The sequence below is a fragment of the Convolutriloba macropyga genome, chromosome 5 (assembly GCF_964194025.1).
Source record: "Convolutriloba macropyga chromosome 5, txConMacr16.3, whole genome shotgun sequence".
Lineage (NCBI taxonomy): Eukaryota > Metazoa > Xenacoelomorpha > Acoela > Convolutidae > Convolutriloba > Convolutriloba macropyga.
Genome location: NC_134472.1, coordinates 59,615,132 through 59,634,643, shown reverse-complemented (window position 1 = coordinate 59,634,643; position 19,512 = coordinate 59,615,132). Strand labels below are relative to the sequence as shown.

General features: G+C 35.0%; 1 protein-coding gene across 2 annotated transcripts; it reads right to left on the bottom strand.

The window, feature by feature from the left end:
• Window positions 1–431: 431 nt before the first annotated feature.
• LOC142339506 (uncharacterized) lies at window positions 432–16,745 on the bottom strand. 2 transcript variants are annotated; one of them, XM_075389590.1, is made up of 3 exons: window positions 13,808–16,745; window positions 3,714–4,799; window positions 432–1,531 (listed from the first exon to the last, which is right to left on the bottom strand). In XM_075389590.1, the coding sequence occupies exons 1-3, from the start codon at window positions 14,043–14,045 to the stop codon at window positions 537–539; spliced, it is 2,319 nt and encodes a 772-aa protein (XP_075245705.1). In that variant the 5' UTR covers window positions 14,046–16,745; the 3' UTR covers window positions 432–536. The 2 variants fall into 2 exon arrangements, with proteins under 2 accessions (XP_075245705.1, XP_075245706.1); XM_075389591.1 differs by lacking the exon at window positions 13,808–16,745 and adding an exon at window positions 10,050–10,406.
• Window positions 16,746–19,512: the final 2,767 nt, after the last annotated feature.

Below are 19,512 nucleotides of genomic sequence, written 5' to 3'. Positions count from 1 at the left end.
CATGTTTGATTAATCACATTGTTTTTGATTTGGCGGTAGAAAAATTCTATTTAACAGTAAGTTATTTTTATATGTCTGGTTAGACATTTGTAATCAATTGCAAAACTCCTCTTCAAATAGGGAGTGTTACAAATTGTATTTTATCTAAGAATCCATTCGTATTAGATACATCATCAATAATTTTTGCAACTTTGAAATTTTTCAGTACTTATCTGCCAAGCTGCGCAATTAAAGCCAAACCTCAGACTGGTAAGCTTCTGTTGTATTACCACAAGCAGTGTAATGAAAACTGCAAAATTTTGCCCTACAAATTTTGTTTTCAGTCAGTCAATTTTAATGTTCTTTGCTAAAAAGCTCTTTTTCGTGGACTGCCCTTTTCGAAAGCTCTCGAACTTTTCGTTTTTCACAAAAAGCTCTCCAACTTAAACAAACACGTTTGCAAATTTGAATTAAACTATGAATTGCAATACTAAAGAACAAGTGAAGTAGTGAAACATGACAATAGCTGATGATAAACAATTGAACAATCCTGAAATTTAATTCTTTGAATTTTTCCTGATACTGGAGCCCCTTGTAATTGCTCGTCTCACCATTCTCCATTTGGATTTCATCTTTTTGGTCAAGGTATCATTTTTGCCTATATTAATCGTTTCTGCGATTCGAAAGTCAGTCGAATCTGATTGGCTGTCATCCTGCTCTAAAGTTTCATTTATATCGTCCAAACTTCCGTAACGTGTCCTTACTAAACTATGTTGACTACTTTGCGTTTGATGCGCAAGCAGTCTGCGTGCGACCATTGGCGAGCAATAGGGATTGTTATTAATTGCAGACTTTTTAGTGGAAACTGCGGTAGAGGGCGCCGCGTTAGTGAAAGTTAGCATGTTTTGTTCGATTCGCAATGCTTGTTCGTTCGAATATTGATGTTGATATAGTGCTTCAGTGTCTAAATTCTGAGTTTGTCTAGGAACGTATACGTCTTGCGGTCCAAAAGTTGATAAAAATGGATTGTTGTTAGCGATATTTAAATCGTCCAAAAATTTATTGGGAATTACGAAAGGATTTGATTGCTTTTGAGGTCGCAAAGTTGCGTTGTAGTCATCACTAAACAACTGACTCACGTCGTATTTCGGGCTTTCCATCGTAGGGCTGGAAGACTTATTTTGGGCACTTAGAGCGTAAAATTCATTCGTAAATGACCTTCGATTGAATCGGTTGCACGGGGACTGCTCTGGGGTGTATGTTTGAGGGCTAAATGTTGAGAAATGTTTCCTGATGACTTCTTGTGGGTTCGAGTGATGACTCAATGTGTTCTGACGTATTGGAGGTGGGGGAGGGATTGTTGGTTTATCTGCATTTTGGGCTGGTTCGCGTGATGGAGAGCACTGACAGGTGTTACAGCAAAGAGTTGATTCCACTTTTTGCTGTTGTTGTTGTTGTTCTTGTTTGTCGCGATTGAGGAGTTCTTGATTGGCTTCTTCGCCCTCGTAAACTGTGTCATAATCGGGGTTCAGCTGGTCTTCCGTCTGCGTTCCTGAAATACAAATGAACTGAGAGACCAGCAAGCATCATTACAAACCGGGTGCAAATAAGTGTGCCCTTGAGTTGACCTCAATTTTACGGAAAACCTCAAATATGCAATTGCAACAGAAAGCGCGTATCAAATTAGAAACAGGAAAAAGAAAAAGGAATCTAATTAAAATAGTAATATTGCGGCAAAAAAGCTCCAATATGAGTCAATAATGTTTCTAAAAGCAATCATGTAACCCCCAGGTCGATGTTTTTCAGCGAAAACGCCACTGAAAAGAGCGGGCAAAATATTACTTGCTTAGTTCTCTTTCCATTAACTTCAAATTTAGAGACTCCAAATTCTGCTCTTCCAGGTTAAGATATTTTGATTTTCAGAGAAAAAAGTGTACTGAGGTCTTAAATGTGAAAGAAAAACATTTTTTTACAATTCAAAAAAATTGAATTGTATTGGGCCGCTGTCTTTTTAACAATTAACTCGAAAAGGAGTATTGTGGACTGTATTTTTTAATGATGTTTTTTGAAGTGTATTTAAAAATGGATGAGCAAGTCAATGCCGCAAGTGATGTTTAGGTCAAACGGCTGAACGAATTGAAGAACCGAGAGAAGAAAAGTGGTTTTCTGATCATATCATTTTTTTGAGAGAGCAAAAAACGTAAAGGTGAAAAGACTTTCTCTGAGCGGAAAAAAATATTTGATCACGTGTTGCTTTTTCAAGGCAGTTTTTTAGTTTTAACTCCAATTATCCCAATCAAAAGTGTTACTCTCAATTATTGGAACTAGAAAGAGTGCGTTTTAGAAACTGAACTAACTAGTACACCTCTATATTCAATTTTCAGCTATTTTTCAGACCCTTTGCCTTGTTTTACGTTTTTTCTTAGTAGTTTTTGTGTTCTTCAAAAATTTTGATAGCATTTGGGGGAGCAAATGTTGGTGCTTTTTCAATTGAATCGATTTTTTTTGAGTTGTTTTTTGTAGCAAACAGATGAGTGATATTTATAAATAATGTTGCCGAATTCTGTCTGTTTTTTCACTTTAACTTTTCATTATTATTCCGTATTTAGGTGCTTTTACATAGTTGTTGAAATCTACTTTTTCACATAGTTTGAAAGCTGGACATGGCAATTGTTAATGAAAAAAAGAACTTGGTCGAGTGACTGATCTGACGGCCGCATTTTGTGTGAGTGACTGATCTGACAGGGGAATCAATGTATATAGTGATAATGTATGAAGTGTTTAGTATATATTAGTAACATAAATTTTAGGTATTTTCAGCCGTTTATTTCAGTCCATACGATAGGATTTTTCAAAAGGGTTCCCCCAATCCATTCATAGTAAAATTTTTGTCTATTTTTTTAGTCAACGAAAACTTCTTTGAATTGTAGGCCAGGAATTGTCTGGACTGATTTTACTAACAAATATTTCATTACATACAGAATGAAGAGTATAAGAAGAGCGGAGATTCGAGTGTCATTACTGTGAATTATTTTGAACCTTACTCTCTTAGAGTCACACCTCCGAAACTCAATAGTGGAATAGACGTTACAAGTTTATCCCTAACAATTGAATCTTGGGTGAAACATTCAGCCGATCAATAAAGCTTTTTATTAATGGCAAAAATATCATAGTTTTTTTAAAAGATTTTCGGGCCTCGTTCCACATTTGATTACTCTATGCTATTGAATTACACGTCTTGCAAACAGTCCAAATTGTTTTCTCCAATGCATGTAAGTTGCTTCCGATACTCCCAGCGGTTTCTCTGACAGAAATTAATGGTTTTTTGCAACCTTGACAGTTCTGTCGGCACATACTGTGCAAGGCATAGACTCGCACGAGCCATCTTGTTTTGATTTATCAGTGGGTAAGTTGAGTGGATAAATTTTGCTCTAGAGATTTTTGTTTTTCTGATTTTAACTAAAATAATCTAAAACGTACAAAAATGTTGAACAGATGCCACAGATTTGTGAGTTTTCAACTGGCATGTTTTTCGACGAAAGTTAGCTTCTATATAGGTAGATTTGATATGAACTCCGGCAATTTATTATTATGACGGATTAGTTACATTTGACCGATCAATCATGAAGTCTTATATAAATGTGAAACAGCCGACGGCTTTCCCTTTTAGGTAATATTATAAAATTTCCTGAAGTAGCTGGAAAAAATCATTCGAATAAAAAATAGATCCTTACCAGCAGAAATGACAGAAATGTCAGAACAGCTGCAACATGAACACAGACTGTCATCATCATCATCATCATAATCTTCAGCCATGGCGCAGTCACAGTCACTCAGATTTTCAGTTAGTTTGCACTCCTCACAGTGACAGCAACAGTCCCCCACAGAGTCCAATCGATAGTAATCACCTTCATCGCACACAATGACGTCATTCTTTTTATGACCTTCATCTATCACCACGGTAGCAGGTTTGACCTCAGTGGTTGATAATCTATCTCTTCTAACTGCGGTTTTTTGCCTTCCGATGTTTGGTGGTGCGTGAACACTTTTAAAAACACTATCAGCTTCACAATTATTGCAATCAATTTTAGGTATTTTGTTTGAAGAAAATTGTGTCTGTGTTTTCAAAGTATTCTCATAATTGCAATGATGGCCGTTGCCAATATTAGCGGAAATTTGTTTTCTCGAAACAGCATTCTTATCATTAGTGACTCCACTTTCAGACAGACAGGTTTCGCAAGCATCGTTGTCCACGCAACCAGTTAGTGGGTATTCTTCGTCAAAAGATAATTTGTCATACAGTCCCTCCGATATTGAATAAGTGATTTCGGAGCGCTGTAACATACCATTGCAACACTGGTCTTTTTCACTAAACCGTGTTTGCTCGGGGCTATAATAACTGGGACTCGTGGGTGAAATGCCCGAAACGGAAGATTTAGCCGAACTGTCTTGCGAACAAACAAACCCGCTATCATTGGCATCGTTCGGCCTTCTGCAACTTCCGAGTTTCTTCTGAACTGCGTTTTTGATGTTCCTCACATCTTCGTAGTTTGAGTTCTCACGACTCACCATTCGTGAAACGACTGCAGTTCGTTTTTCTCCTGGAATTACTTTCGGAATTTGGGCATTTTGCGAGTGAAGTGTGAGGAAAAGGCTGTTGCAGCCGGATTCCCAATCAACGTTGAAATCGGAGCCACGGTCACTGAAGAAATCAATATTGGATTCCCTTTTATTCCTTGGTTGTTGAAATGAAGTGTTCCAACTTAGACTAGTCGGCAGTTCAGCTCCCGTTTTCTTCATAAATGGTGTTCTGTTACTTCCTAAAACACACACATTAAATATTCATCAAAGAATGCAGGAATTAGGCCGCCATGCATTTTAAATTGGGTTCTTATCTTTAAACCAAATAAAGTTCAAAAAATATGTACAGGACATTTAATTCATATTCTTCTTCATGAAAGATAACATTAACTATGGTTTACTATCTCTTTTAGTTTGCATTTTAACTCAACCTTATACATTGCTACTTCAATCAAACCAAAAAAAAAATGCAAATTAAGTCTAGCGTCTTCATGGAAGGCAATTTAAAAAAGATTGCTGCATTTGAAGGGGGAATACAATTTCTGAAGGCGGAGTTCCAAACTCTTCACATATGTCAGCGTCATTTTCTAGTAAATATTTACTGTGGCAATTTTTTTAGCAATGCAGATAAGAATACCACTTAAAACTTAAATTGTGAATGCCTTGAAATAACCAGAAAACCATTATAACATGCTTCCCTGTATGAATATATATTCCATATTTTTTGAGTAACCGTCAAGGTACCCGGGTTGGGGTCCCATTGGTATCCATCGAGGGATCAGCGAAACTTCATTAATCCATGGACGGCTAAGAACAAATTTGCAACCAAAAATTTTCATCGATGAATCGTAGTAGTTTCATAGAATTACGAAGTTCGCATCGATGGATCATAGTAATTTAAGAGAAGTAAAAAATGCCCTTTCCATCAATCAGAATAATTTCATGGAAACTATTCGAATTGTCTGATAAGTTACACCCATCATGCTTCTATTATACACAGCGAAATTACAATGTATTTATTGAATATTAGTCAGCAATTTTCTAAGAGACTGCACCGCAGAGGTATAATGGCGCGTTCTTGAACAACAGATTACAAGAGAGTTTCCTAGCAGGTGAGAAGCTATAGCAAAGGCGTAAATTGAACGTACGATGCATTTTTTATGGCTTCGAATCAATTTTGATAGATTTTTTAAGATTCAGTAAAAATCAGAGATATCCCATTGATGGATTATAAATGATGAGAAAAAAGTGGTAGTGAACCATCTGTTATCTACTAATGTTATTGATATGAAATTACTATGATCCAACGATGAAATTCAATCGGAGCCCAAACAAGAAGCTCAATTTCGTTTGAAATAAAAACCTCAGTCGTTGACCAAGTCTAATTTTGTGCTCAGATAAGTGGATGTGGCTCCGAGAAGTGCAATATTTTATAGAATTGTGGAGGTTTGTGATTTAAAAAACCCGACTGCCTTTTGCCTTGCTAGCTTCCAAAAATTAGGTTTGTGTTAGCTCAAATAAAATAGTTTAATCTGAGAAGGACTTAGCCAAACCAATTTGAAAACATGTTTTTTGCCGCTTCACATGCACTGAAAAACAGATACTACTAGTCGTAGAAACTTCGATCTTGATTTTTGAGCAGTGAGCAGCAAAAAATCATAGTCTCAATTTTGATTCAAAAAGTTGGTATCTGTGTTCTATTTGGTACAAAAAATCAAGGTTTCCGGAAAAGAGTAGTAATTTATGATAGGGAACATGCAAACCTTGCTAGGATTTCATACCTCTAATAGTGAAAACTATAAAATAACCGACAGCCATTCTAAGCAGGTACATACACTCGCGCTTGTAAACTTTTTATGCGACTCTGTTTTAAGATGGAACTTCCAATTGGAACCAGAAAGTTGTTAAAAATCATTTTGTAAACAAAAACTTTAAACTAAAAAATCTTTTTACAATCAGTACACAGAGCGTCAAGTCTTAAACATTACTGATTTAGCGATGTTGCATGTTTTCACACAGTACTGCATCAGAGCTCTAATCATGTCACTTTCTAGACTTGGCATGTCTTGAATCAAGCCTTAAGTCTTGAGTCGTCTTGGTCAAGACTTGAAGGTTTGCGAGCAAGTCTCAACCAGGACTTGGCAAGTCTTGAGCAATTCTTGGCCAAAACTTCACCAGTCTTTGCCAAGACTTGACAAGTCCTGATCACGTCTTTGCCAAGACTTAGCAACTTTTGTGTCAAATCTTGTGCACAATATTCCGCGTTGGATTTCGCTTTTCGTTCCGCATTGAGCTAAAAAAGGCCGCCGTATATAAAAGCTTGCCTTCAAAACCCTCCAAAGTGAAATAGGAAGCACAAGAAAACGCGAGAAATTCCACAAAATTCACTTCATAGAGATTGAAAAATTTTTTGATATCCCCTAAATAAACCTAATATCATCATGGCCACTTTTCATGTCCATTGAGAAAATTGTGGTTTCTGGTTGAAAATATGGCACCTTTTAAGTTGACAGAAGCTCAATTTGGAACCCCAGTGGTCCATTTGATATAAAAATTGGCATAAAATCTGTCGAAATTTAGCTAATATTGAAATGCATTAATAATAAATTAGTCTTCTAAAATCTCTACTTTGCTTAACAACAGAGCAGTAATCAAAAATATCAAGTCTTGGTTAATATTTGGCTCGAGACTGGCCATGTCTTGGTCAGGACTTGACTCATGACTTGTCAAGACATGGTCAAGACTTGACATTCTTGAGAAAGTTTTGGCAAGTCTTCACAATTCTTAAGACTTGAACACTAGAAGAGACAATCAGCACTGATTTGCCATTTCAAGACGTGTATTTCACTGAAGAAGTGCTGATCAAAACGTGAAACTCGTTCCGGGAAGAAACTTTAGCGTAGATTCAAAACTAGTGACTGTGAAAAAACAACCAGATGTTCATCAAACCAACCAAGTGAACATTTTTTCATCGTGTTGAAACTCCCCAATGTTGATGTAAATATTGAAAAACAAATTTGGTACTGTTTTCCTCGGGAACATAGTTTTCGCTCAATCACATTAATTCAAGATTTTGCAAAAAATAGCTACGTTACTTCAGGTATTTCCGACAGGACATGATCAACAAGCATGATGATCTGCACAGTATTTCTATTAAAACGACTGCCTTCGAAACTTTGAGAATGCTCGCATTGTACATGCTCCGGTCCTTAACTTTTTTATCTGAACTCAATTTGGATTATTTTCACAAAAAGCTGTACCCTAGTCGAAGATTAATGGAAAGCTAATAAAAAATTCTAGAAAACTTATAAATATTTTAATATTTCCACCAACCTATTCACAGCTCATGTGCTTACAACAACCTATTCACATTTGATGCGGACAGAATGAACCGTTAAAACCATCATTGAAGAATTTTTTGCAACGAGTTTTGAAGTACGTTATCGACGGTAAACAATAAAAAAAGGTTGAAAGCACTGGAGGCTTATGAAGGACTTTTTTTTAGTATTTAGCAACCCCACACCTGCTACTTTTGTCGAAAAAATCAACCAATGGCAAAAATTGTATTGTTTGCCAGGGTTTCAAAAATAAATATTTAAAAATAATCCATTATTTTCCAAAATTAATAAATATATATATATATATTTATATATATATATATATATATAATATAATATAAATTATTATCGATTGTCCTTATTTTTTAAGGTTTTCAAGTTAAATGTCGTAGAGCTGTAGCGTGAACTTACGAAAAAGTTTAACAAAATTAAAGAACAGTTCGATTCAAAATTTATAACTTTTTATAAATTTTGCTTTATTTTCTAGAAGTTTATAAATTTTTTATAAATAGTCCATTAATTTCAAAAAATTTATAAATTTTCATAAACTTTCCATTAATTTTCGACTAGGGTAGTCCTAACGCTTATGAATTTAGCCAAAAAGTCTAGTTTTTTACAGTCGTTAAAGATTTCTGTGTCCGAACATTTTTCTCTTCCAATTGAACAATTTCACAAGGCGGAAAAGTCCAAAATATATCAATATTCCGTTTTCATCGTAGCTCATTTTCAACCCGAAATAAGTGTCAGATAAAATGGGTTATAATCAATTCCACTCCAAATCAAAAACGGCCAAAAGCACTCGCCCAGGTTGAGGTCCAGACCCAAATTTTTGTCTGATCAGACTTTCCAGACCGAAATTATCTCTGATCAGACTTTCCAGACGGAAATTCACCCTGATCAGACTTTCCAGACCGAAATTATCTCTGATCAGACTTTCCAGACGGAAATTCACCCTGATCAGACTTTCCAGACCCAAAATACCTCTGATCAGACTTTCCAGACACAAAAGGTTTCTGATCAGACTTTTCAGGCCGAAGGTGTTCTGATCAGATCATCTTCAGACCATGGTCCGGACTCAAATTCAGACCATTGCCCAGACCTTAATCAGACTATGATCAGACTCAAGTGCGCTCAAAGAGGTTATGATCAGACCCAGTTGCGCTCGAAGCATTTATGGTCAGACCCATTTGCGCTTGCAGCCATTTATGATCAGACTGAAGTTCGCTCGAAACCAGTTCTGAGCAGACTCAAGTGCACTCGAAATAGTCTGATCAGAGAAAAATTTTACTTATGAAAAAATCTCCTAGTTTTGCTATAATATATTCTTTTCATAAGAACTGATGTTTGCAGTATTTAATTCATCTAAGGAAAAATAAAGTATAAAAGTATTGCTTAAGGAAACGAAACCCAACTGTTGAGAACAAATTTTATTTAGTGTACAGTTTAGTGTATATTTCTGACTCAATGGATGCGTTTAGACAGCTTTCCATATAAAACATGGTGGTCTCCAGTTGATCAAACTTTCTTGTGAAGGGGACTGGCCTCTGCTATCAGCTGGACTCCTATTTTCTGATCACAGCTATCGGACTTATGATGGGTCTCTAATCAGAACGCTGCTTTGTGACTGCCTCTTGGCAGAGCCAACATCTCTCAGTAAAAAAACCAAAAAAATGAAAAAAATAATGCGCTCGAAATGGTCCCTGATCAGACCCAATTGCGTTCGAAAACATTTCTGATCAGACTCAAGTGCGCTCGAAGAGGTTATGATCAGACCCAATTGCGGTCGAAGTCGCCTCTGATCAGACAAAAGTACGCTCGAAGAGATTATGATCAGACCCAATTGCGCTCGAAGTCGGCTCTGATCAGACCCAAGTGCGCTCGAAACCGCCTATGATCAGACTTTTCAGACCAAATCGACCTCTGATCAGACCATCTCCAGAACATCGTCCAGACTAGTGCGCTCGAACTTCCTTCCAGACCCTGTAATTTTGGTCTGTGAACACACGTTTGTGCGCTCTTCTGGGTCTGATCATCGCCCAATTTGAGTCTGGACCTCAACCTGGGTCGGAACAACTCTTCGCCAAGTAATGTACTCGTTTTTAGGTTAGATCAACAACCAAAATAGATGCAAAAAGAAAAATAGATCCTTACCATCATTGAGAAAATTCTGAATCTAATAGTGGCAACTGGCAATTATCGAATTGGCCGACAAGCGTTTCGCCGACAATCAAAAATAACGCTATAAACCGACAACCCGACCTCAAAATAACTGCAATGGTTGGGCGAGCTACAGATATTTTGACCAATCAGATTGCTGCATTTTTCGTTGTCGGCTACTCACCCAGTCGGCCAATGTTCTTAGCACAGTCGCCACTACTTTTATATAACAGGAGTTTCGAGTACTTCAAATAGGTTGTCACAAAAGCAACCTGTTATTGTTTGCTGTATTTAAGTGAGTGCTGCTTTGATCAAAGAACACGCCCGACATTAATCTAAGCGAAGCCGGTCAAAGTAACGTACCATAAGTACCTTTTGATCTAAGACACTAGACAAAGTCAATAACAAAGCGCAACATAAACTAGCCTATTTTAAGCAGACTGTCTGCCTTTATAGGAAAACATCATCAAGGTATTTTGTCTACAAATATGGCGACTCCAAGTTTACCAACTCTGTTAAAGAAATTCTCAATATTCTACTACATGAAAAATTACCATGATAGCGAAGTGAAACAAAAATAAAACAAACGTGTTTTCGTAGATGTCTGATTGATTCTAATATTAGTTGAGGATATATGGGGAGAAAACAAAGAGCTGACCCGCACCAAACTCCATGTTTATCTCAGTTTTAGTCAAATTCAAATGCAAGTTTTCTTTTTGGTTTTTCAGTATGAGCAACATTACAAACCTGCCAAGTGTTGGCCAAGTCTACGGTAAAGATATTCAAGCTGATTCTCAAGTCAAAAACAACTTTTCTTAAAATTTTGAGAACTTTGATATTTTGAAAAATTAAAGTGCGCAGATTTTTCCAAATAATTGCTATGCAGGTTAACAGGGTGCTATTAAACAGATAACAAAAATTGTCAAAAAATCAATTAGCACCCTCTTGATCAGTTTTCAGAGGATTTATGTCAATGCCTTCGATCTCTCAGTTGACTTGAGCATACATTTCACTGTTATAAAGCTTAAAATTTTCACATTTAGTCATTTTCAGAACGCTTGTGCCCCATTAATTTTTCGAAATATTTTAAACTTTGTTTTAGCAAAATCCTGACAAACCGAAGGTTGTAAAGTTTTTGGTGGTAGGTTTTTAACTTTTTAGGTTTTTAACAGCCGGTTTTCAACTGTAGCCTTATCCGATTCACTGTCGGCTCCTTTTACATTTTTTAGACATTTTTAACATTTTCTTTACTTGCCAGCTATTTGATTAAAACTCGCAAGTCTTGTAAAGGACGTGCACAAGAGTGCTAAGTGCATAAATTGACATGCTAATAGTTTTGAGTCTATACTGATATTAAAATTGCAGCCAGAATCATCCAGTATCGAAATTGGCCTGCTTCTATGGTAAGTGAAATTTTGTATGCACCTTTGTTTTCTGTTTTTAAGTCATTTCATCGCTGCACCAAATAGCTGATTGGTTCAGAAAGTTTGTGATTATTTCTTTTAGAAAAAAAGAGCTAAATTGGTTGCACGGTTGCACTGGAAAAGTAGCAAGCAGTGTCTTACATGCTGTCAGAAGCGCTACAACTAAATGTGTGAAATTATTTTTTTGTTTTTCTTACTGCATTAGGCACTCCCGAAATTTTGAGAAAATTTCAGTTTTAAAGTTTGACATCTTTATAATGTTCAGAGTTAGCCCTGGTTGTTAATGGTCTTTTTCATGGAACTATTCTTTAGCGAAACAATGGTTGATGTCTTTCGATTGCCTTCTCTTGCATAAGTACCAAAACTTTCAGCAATAGGTAAAATTTCCAGAAGAAATATTTTTTACCAAAAAACCCAAATTTTTCTTCCTTATTAATTACCTACAGAACAGAAAAAATTGCAGTAACAATTAGATATTTATAGTTTCCCAAATATGCTTAGATATATATAGTTTCCCAAATATAGTTTCCCAAACACAGTTTATGCTGTAGTTAATTTACAATTGATGATGTTTTAATCAAAACAAAAAGCCGCAGAGTCAACAATATTAGAGCTGTCGTAAAACATTTAATCAAAAAACAACTTTTTTAATCCAAAATCTTTTTTTTTACTGAATTGGACAATTTTTTTGTGCATTTTCAAGGGCCTCAAAAATTCACAATATTTGCCATAAAATCATTTTAGAACATAACAGAATAACTTCAAGCGAATTGCTCTTAAAAAACCGGCGGGCTGTTGGCATCGGTAGTAGACAGCAGGGTTTTAGGGATGCTAGCATTATGCGGATGAGCATAGTGAGGGGTCATTCAAGTGTTTTTTTCTTTTTGGAGGGGGTCAAAACTTTAATAACCGACTTTCACTTCATGAAATTGTCTGCTCGAAACAGTTTTAGTGAATCGCGTACTTACAGACGCAGGGCTGTAAGAGAGATGCTGAGCCACTTATTGCCCTCCGGACTGTTTCTGTTTCTAATATTTTTGAGAAGTTAAAATGGTTAAACGAAAAATTGGCCGAGCGAAAATTCCATTACAATGACCACAGGACTAATATAATTGCGGAAAATTTTGTTTCAGATGAATTAAAGAACACTTTTTTACTTGAACTTGTTATGAAGATCCGAAAAGAACAGATCAGAACTTAACAGAAGTTACTAGAGAGCACTTTGATTTTCGTAACTTCTGAGATATTAAAACATAGCAACAGAGCCAGCCCAGCCTTCAAAAAATTTCTTTATGATAATTTCTTAATGGCTTATAACTCAACCATCATTTTCCCTACATCGTACACTGCTGAAGCAAAAACAAGTTTTGCAACTAAGCTTGCTCTGAGTTCGTTTGTTGCAAGAAAGTTTTCATTATAAGATTGAAAGTCCACTATCTGTCGAGTCAATGTTGGCATTAGTTTCTTAGCAACAATACACTGCTTAAAACAAGATTTGAGATGCTCTTGACATGATACCTTTCAAAAAGTATCATTAATTGTAATCAAAACAGTTCATTTATTATTTCAGTTCCGCGAGCCCTCATTTTGAGTCAGTTTCGGCTACTCTTTCAGAGCGTTTGGCCATGACCACGCCCTAGCGACCCGTGGCACATGGTATGGTAGCTATCACAGCTGAAAAATTATCGTCACCAAAGATCAATAATGGTATACTGGCTTATTTCCTTTGGAAGGAAATAAGCCCCTATACCATTGATTCCTCACCCGTTTGGAAGGTACCCGTTTGGAAGGTACTGTTGAAAGTGGCAAAAAATTATCTTATTTCAACAGCGGCTGCCCTTTACATGGACATTTTTTTATTTGCACTATTTTAAGCATAGTTAGAATTGTTTGCGACTTTATAATATCAAAAACTGGATTATGAACATTAGTTCCAATGTGGATGTTTTAAGACCTGATCAATGCTTTCTTATATCTTAGGAACTGCTAGGATTTTTTCGAATCACTTGAATTATCTAGTCTGATCCAATTATACACTGAAACACAAATAATACACCTGAATCTAGAACGCTTAATTCTGATTATTTACTTCTAACTTTTCTCAACGAAAGGGTTTCAGGACGTCTAAAGACTATGAAAAGAGACCAATGAAACTAAGTTGGGGGAAAATTTTGATAGAGAACCAAATTTTGGCAGAGAACCTCACAAATTTGATATCTGCCATATATTATTTCAACTGGTAGTTTTTGACCTTAAACTTTACCTTGAATTTTAAATTACCGATGTATTCAGAATGGATTGTTAAATTAAAAATTTTAATGGACCAACCTGATCGGTTGATAGTCTCCTCTCCACAAACACTGGAACTGGAACTGTTCGCCTGTTGCTGCTGTTGCTGTTCTCTCTTCAAGTTGTCCACTAAATCCAAACATACCTGGAACTTGTGGGCCAGTAGCCTCTTTTCCTCACAACACCTGCTACTGCTGTCTTCACCATCTGCTGAACTGACTTCATTCTTTAAGTCGATCATCTGTCGCTCCAACTCTACCCAGCTAGAGTGGAACATATTGCCAACCGACCCAAAAAACAGAAAATTTGTACGAAATTCAGAACTTGTTCACAATTCAAAACTTGTTCGGTTTCTGTAATTTGCAGTCCAGTTGCTATATTCTCTAACAATATAAAAGCTGAATTTCCAATTACAATGTCAAAAGTTTGATTAATGGCTCGTCCAACAGACTCTGCGATATTGTATATCAAATTCCAGTTAGTGAACCCAAAGTTGAGAAGTTGTAACTTAACTAAGTAGCTTTACCAAAAATTTGTTGTAGCGAATTCTAGTTCAAACACCAAATTTGAGAAATCGCCTCTGTGATAAGTTATCGGTTTGGGCCTACCGCTAAATCAGCTTTTGGTCCTGAAACCCGTAAATTGAGAACCCAGCTATATAATGTTGAGTCATTTTTGCAAGTGTAGCTTATAACGATATATGCATAGCTATGTATGTGAATTAATTTTTACTGTTAATAAAAAACTGTTTTAACCGACTTTAGTTGGTATAACAATTACAAAGCGAACACCATAAATTTTGAAACAGTTTTGTTGAATCACTTTTGAAGAATTTGTTCACATGACACATATAAAGGCCTTAATAATGTGAAACCAATCAAATCAATTTTGAATGGCGTGAAAATTCACCAAAGCTCTCACAATATAAGGAAAAGCTTGAATAACGCTTGAATATCGTTAAGAGGTCAGAACAAATTCAATTTTTTAATTTAATTCATCTGCTGGAAGAAGTTTATAATTTGCTCAAGTTAATATAATGGAAATCAATGACAAATACCGACAAAATTTGAAGAATTGGCGCATTAATATTAACGAAAGGTAGATTTCTCAAATAAGAGAGAAGGAGTGAAAATTGTTTTAAGAAGCGGTCGTTACGGTTTAATAAATATTTATAATAGTAATTGCCTTGGGAAGCAATCTAGTTAAGAGGTGAAAAGTGGGAAGGCAGTTCGTATAATCATAAACCGTCTAGTTAAGCAATAACTATTAGTTTGTCAAATAAATAACATCCTTCTAGAATCAATTCCTTGTTCTAAATGGAACACAAAACCATTTATAACCAGTTTATAACATTATATGGATTGAAAATCAGGTCTTAAACCAGTTTAAGATGACTCACTGTACAGTATAAAACACTTCTGATATGTGTTACGAATGTTGATTGTTATGCATTGAACAAAAAAGGATTAACAATTCCTGACAAAATATCATTCAATTGTTCATTCAAACCAAATTTGTATTCTTTTTACTTAACAAAATAGAACATTAGCTAAACAATCAAAAAGTAAAATAAGGTATTTTGCTCAATATGGTCACACAATTAGTTGGTACTATTTGACCAGGCAGTATAATCGAACGAAAGGGACGTATGTTTGACGCCAACTTGAAAGAAATGTCGAGATTACTAACTAGTTAATGTCCAAGTTATTATAAATTGATTAGTACTGACCGAACATTAATTATAACTATAACTAATAACCAGACTCGATATAAATCGAAATTGTCGAGCCAAATCCTCACGGGTAGTTTACCCTTGTCACCAAGAATATAAAATCAATATTGAATGAAAGTCAGATTACAATAACGAGGAAGTAAATTATAACTAGTTATAAAGTTATAAGAGGTCAATCCAGAGAGTAATAAATTATAATCAATCAATTCAAGGTAAAATATCACAGCGGGGTGCAAAACACATGTAGATTGAACTAGAATCATTAGATTAGCGACATGTGAAATTGAATTACGTCACTGGACATTTATTCCATTTTAGTTCTTGCGGACCTTTAAGGTTTCCGAGGTTTCCGGCAAACTTTTAAAAATCTGAAACTGTTTAAGGATTTATTGGCTTCTCTTTGGGAAAATAAAATTAAATTAAACTCTACACTTCCTAGTGGTTTGTAAACTCTCTCATATAGTTTGTAGTAACTAGCAGCACTGTTTAACTGTTTATAACAAGCATTTATAACCAAGTTATAACCGAAGGGTAAGTAGGGGCCACACTCAAATGAAGACTTGCGACTTAAACGTCCTTCAGAGGGTAAAAAGTGTGATAACTTCGGTTCGTGGGATTAACAAGCGCAAGATTCCTGCTAAACAATAAACAGATCCCTGTTTTCCGCGGGGGAAATTTCTGAGTCGTAAGATAACCGCTATAACGTGATCTGTAAACAAAAACAACTAATACCAAGTTACCATTCCAAATAACTGGTTTGAAGTCAAAATGTCTGCTTTTGGGAAATTAAGACACTTCTAAAGTCACGGTCAACAATTTGACAAAATAAATAAATTTTCTGAATAAGTTATATACTCAGTCAAACTTTCTCAACTTTGAAAAAAATCATTTATCCCGTGTTAGAATTCCATCGGTGGATCCTACTATGATTCATTATCATTTAAGGCTGTGCATAGAAAATTCATAGAACGTTTAATGATGTTCTTTTTATGATTTACTCTGGATCATAGAAATTTTACGTTGAAAAATTTACTTGAAAAAAACGACGACTTTGAATGAACAGATTTGAAGCTTCGAACCATTGATTTTAGCACCAAGATGTTAAATTGAACAGAAATTTATTCGTGTAATGAGAAAGTAATTAAAAGTAATCATGCATTGTGGCTGTGTTTTAATGTCGAAGTTTGCAACCAAATTACAATTTTACGCAAACCTTTGAGCAGATAGAATGATACTTGAGAGAGCTTTTAGATCAACTGTGATTATGACAATTAAGCAGTTGCTACAATCTCTCTCAAGGGTCAATAAACTATAAATGGATACCTGTCATTAGTCAACTCACATTTTGTGACAATATGTGAGATATTAATTATTAACTAAAGTTTTTTGATCAGCTGCATCGTGGTTCAGTCAATACTTCAAATAGTTCATTATGCACTTTGAGTCGAGCAGATAATTTAGATCGAAATAATGGGAAGACGACTAAAGAGCTCCCGATAGAATTCGAATTGCATATATTTGACGATGAAGCACATATAATATTTCCCCAGGCGAGAGAGGTTGGTTATCTTGGAAGATTCTTGTAGATTCTTTCAAGAAATGGTTATCTTGCAAGATCTGCCAAAAAAATGGTTGTTTTAACCGAGTTTTTGATCGATCAGAACAAAAAAGTACCCGTTAATAGACAAATAAGAAACTTCAAATCCTATTTTTACCTATGAGAACGAACAGCCACAATTTTAAAAAAATAATTATTAATAACAATACTGATTAATTTATTTTAACATTTTAAAGCATGTAGAAATCTAAGCTTAGGGTTAAATTCTGAGAAATTTACATGTTTGAACAATCTTGCAAGATCGGACAGAAAATATGTTCAATTGCAAGATTCTGGCAGAAAAAAGAATATCTTGAAAAATTCTGGCAGAATTAATGGTTGTCTTGCATAATTCTGGCACAAATCTTGAAAAAATATGAACAAAACATTAAATTTAGAAAACTACTTTAATTTTAGATTACTACATTAAATTTAGATAGCTATTTCTACACTTTACTCAGACTTTTTCTTTCTTTTCCGTGCACGAACTGACCAATTATCTGAGATCAAAAAACGATAAAATTGTTGATTCCACCATACAACCATTTATAACGTTGACACGCCCGAAATTCTCAGAAAAATTTTCCGGTAACATTGAGGTACCTCCAGTGATTTGAAAGTTTTATTGTGTAGGAAAGTCTTTCAAAAAACATTATGCGTTGACCGAATAATTATTCTTAAGATATCTATTCATTTTTTTATGATGACACGTTTTGAATGAAATTCAGTTAACTTTCTCGACAAGACTATTATTTGTAACATGAAAATTTTCGATATTTCAATAATGTATTTTAGATTTTTCCCAGGCAAAATTTAAAAGAAGGCTCACTTGGTTTGTACTCTTTTATCAACAATTCATCAGTAGGTTTTATATTAAAACCAATAGAAAAATTTCACAAAATTTTTACTCGATTTACAGCAGTGAGTATACTGATAATAATATTTTTTATAAAAAATTTGACATCAGTCAAAAGTTCAAAGTGAATTTTAATTGTTTACGAACACATAAGTATGGTATCAGATATGGTGAGCTTAAATTACTATTATTAAGCTTTTAAATTAATTTGTATTACAACAGATTTTTTCTAATTGCGGTAACTGGATATCAAAAACACGCCACGCCGTTTAGAATAGGGCACCCAGTAAACGTAAAAACAAAGCAAGAAAAAATTTACCAAGCAAAACGCTCGTTGAATTACTCCGCTCATCAGAATGCTTATAACATCAAAAAAAACTATTGAAGAAATTTATGCCGGAAAAATGAACAGCCAATAGCTGTGGGTAGAGTTGTCAGTGGCACTTGTCATGACTTCACAAAGAAGGCAAGCGATGCAAAAACGTCTCCAACAAATTATCATTGGTGACATCAATTACATATCATTTTTTTTCTATCAGTCTATTTATTGAGGTGAACCTGACAAATCGTTAATTGTTAAAAAATATTTCATATGAGCCAATAGTAAAAATCTAAGCCGTTACGGGAGCTTCAGAGGTAAAAGACCTATTTCGCCAACAAAAAAATTTTGAACTGTGAGTTGAGAACTTTCGCCCCTTTCAAATTGCTCCGAAAACTCAACTTTTGGAGGGTTATTGAGCTGTAAAGATGGAAACTGAGTGGGGTCCTGATGGATTTCTTCGAATTTATCTGAACATCTTGTAAGCTAATACAGGAGTCTCGGTTAATTAATATTTGGACAAACGAAGGTACCAAGAAAGTCCTGCACCAGTCTTGCAAAATCTCACAAAATGATTTTTGATCTTCAGGATTCTCAGAAAATGCCAGTTTGTTCTAAGATGATATGCTCACTTGAAATAGTTTCAAAAAGTAGATGAGAAAGTAGATCAGCATATTTCATCCTTATTCCTTTATCAAACCATAGCAAGTGACACTACTGCGCAGCCGAAAGCAACTCATAAGAGCAGATTAATACTTTAACGTCTATAGACTTTTATTATTAAAATTTGGTCTTACATAAGTTGCTCATCAGCAAACGGGTACGGTTTTGCTCTAATATAATAGATAATGATAACGATTTACTTTGGTCTTTGTTACCTAGTCCTAAAATTTTGCACACTAAACAAATAGAACTAAATAACAGATGAAATAAAAGTATATGGCAACAAATGTTATTAGTAATTTTTTTCTTGTAAAACGTGTATATACCCCTTTTCTAGCTCTTTGGCATTATTCAAAAGTTTTATGCATGATTAGCTTTTGAAATGCAACCCCCTTGTTTTATAATTTCCGCAAAATTTTGGAAGATGATGTGAACTGAAAGGTTCTTGAATGGTATCACGAAACTTCCGAGATTCCTTCATCAACTAAAAGATGACAGTTGCAAACAAAATACAGAGCAGACGTTTATTACCGAAATATAAGATAAACTTTTTGCAAAGTTTAGTCAAGATCTTACA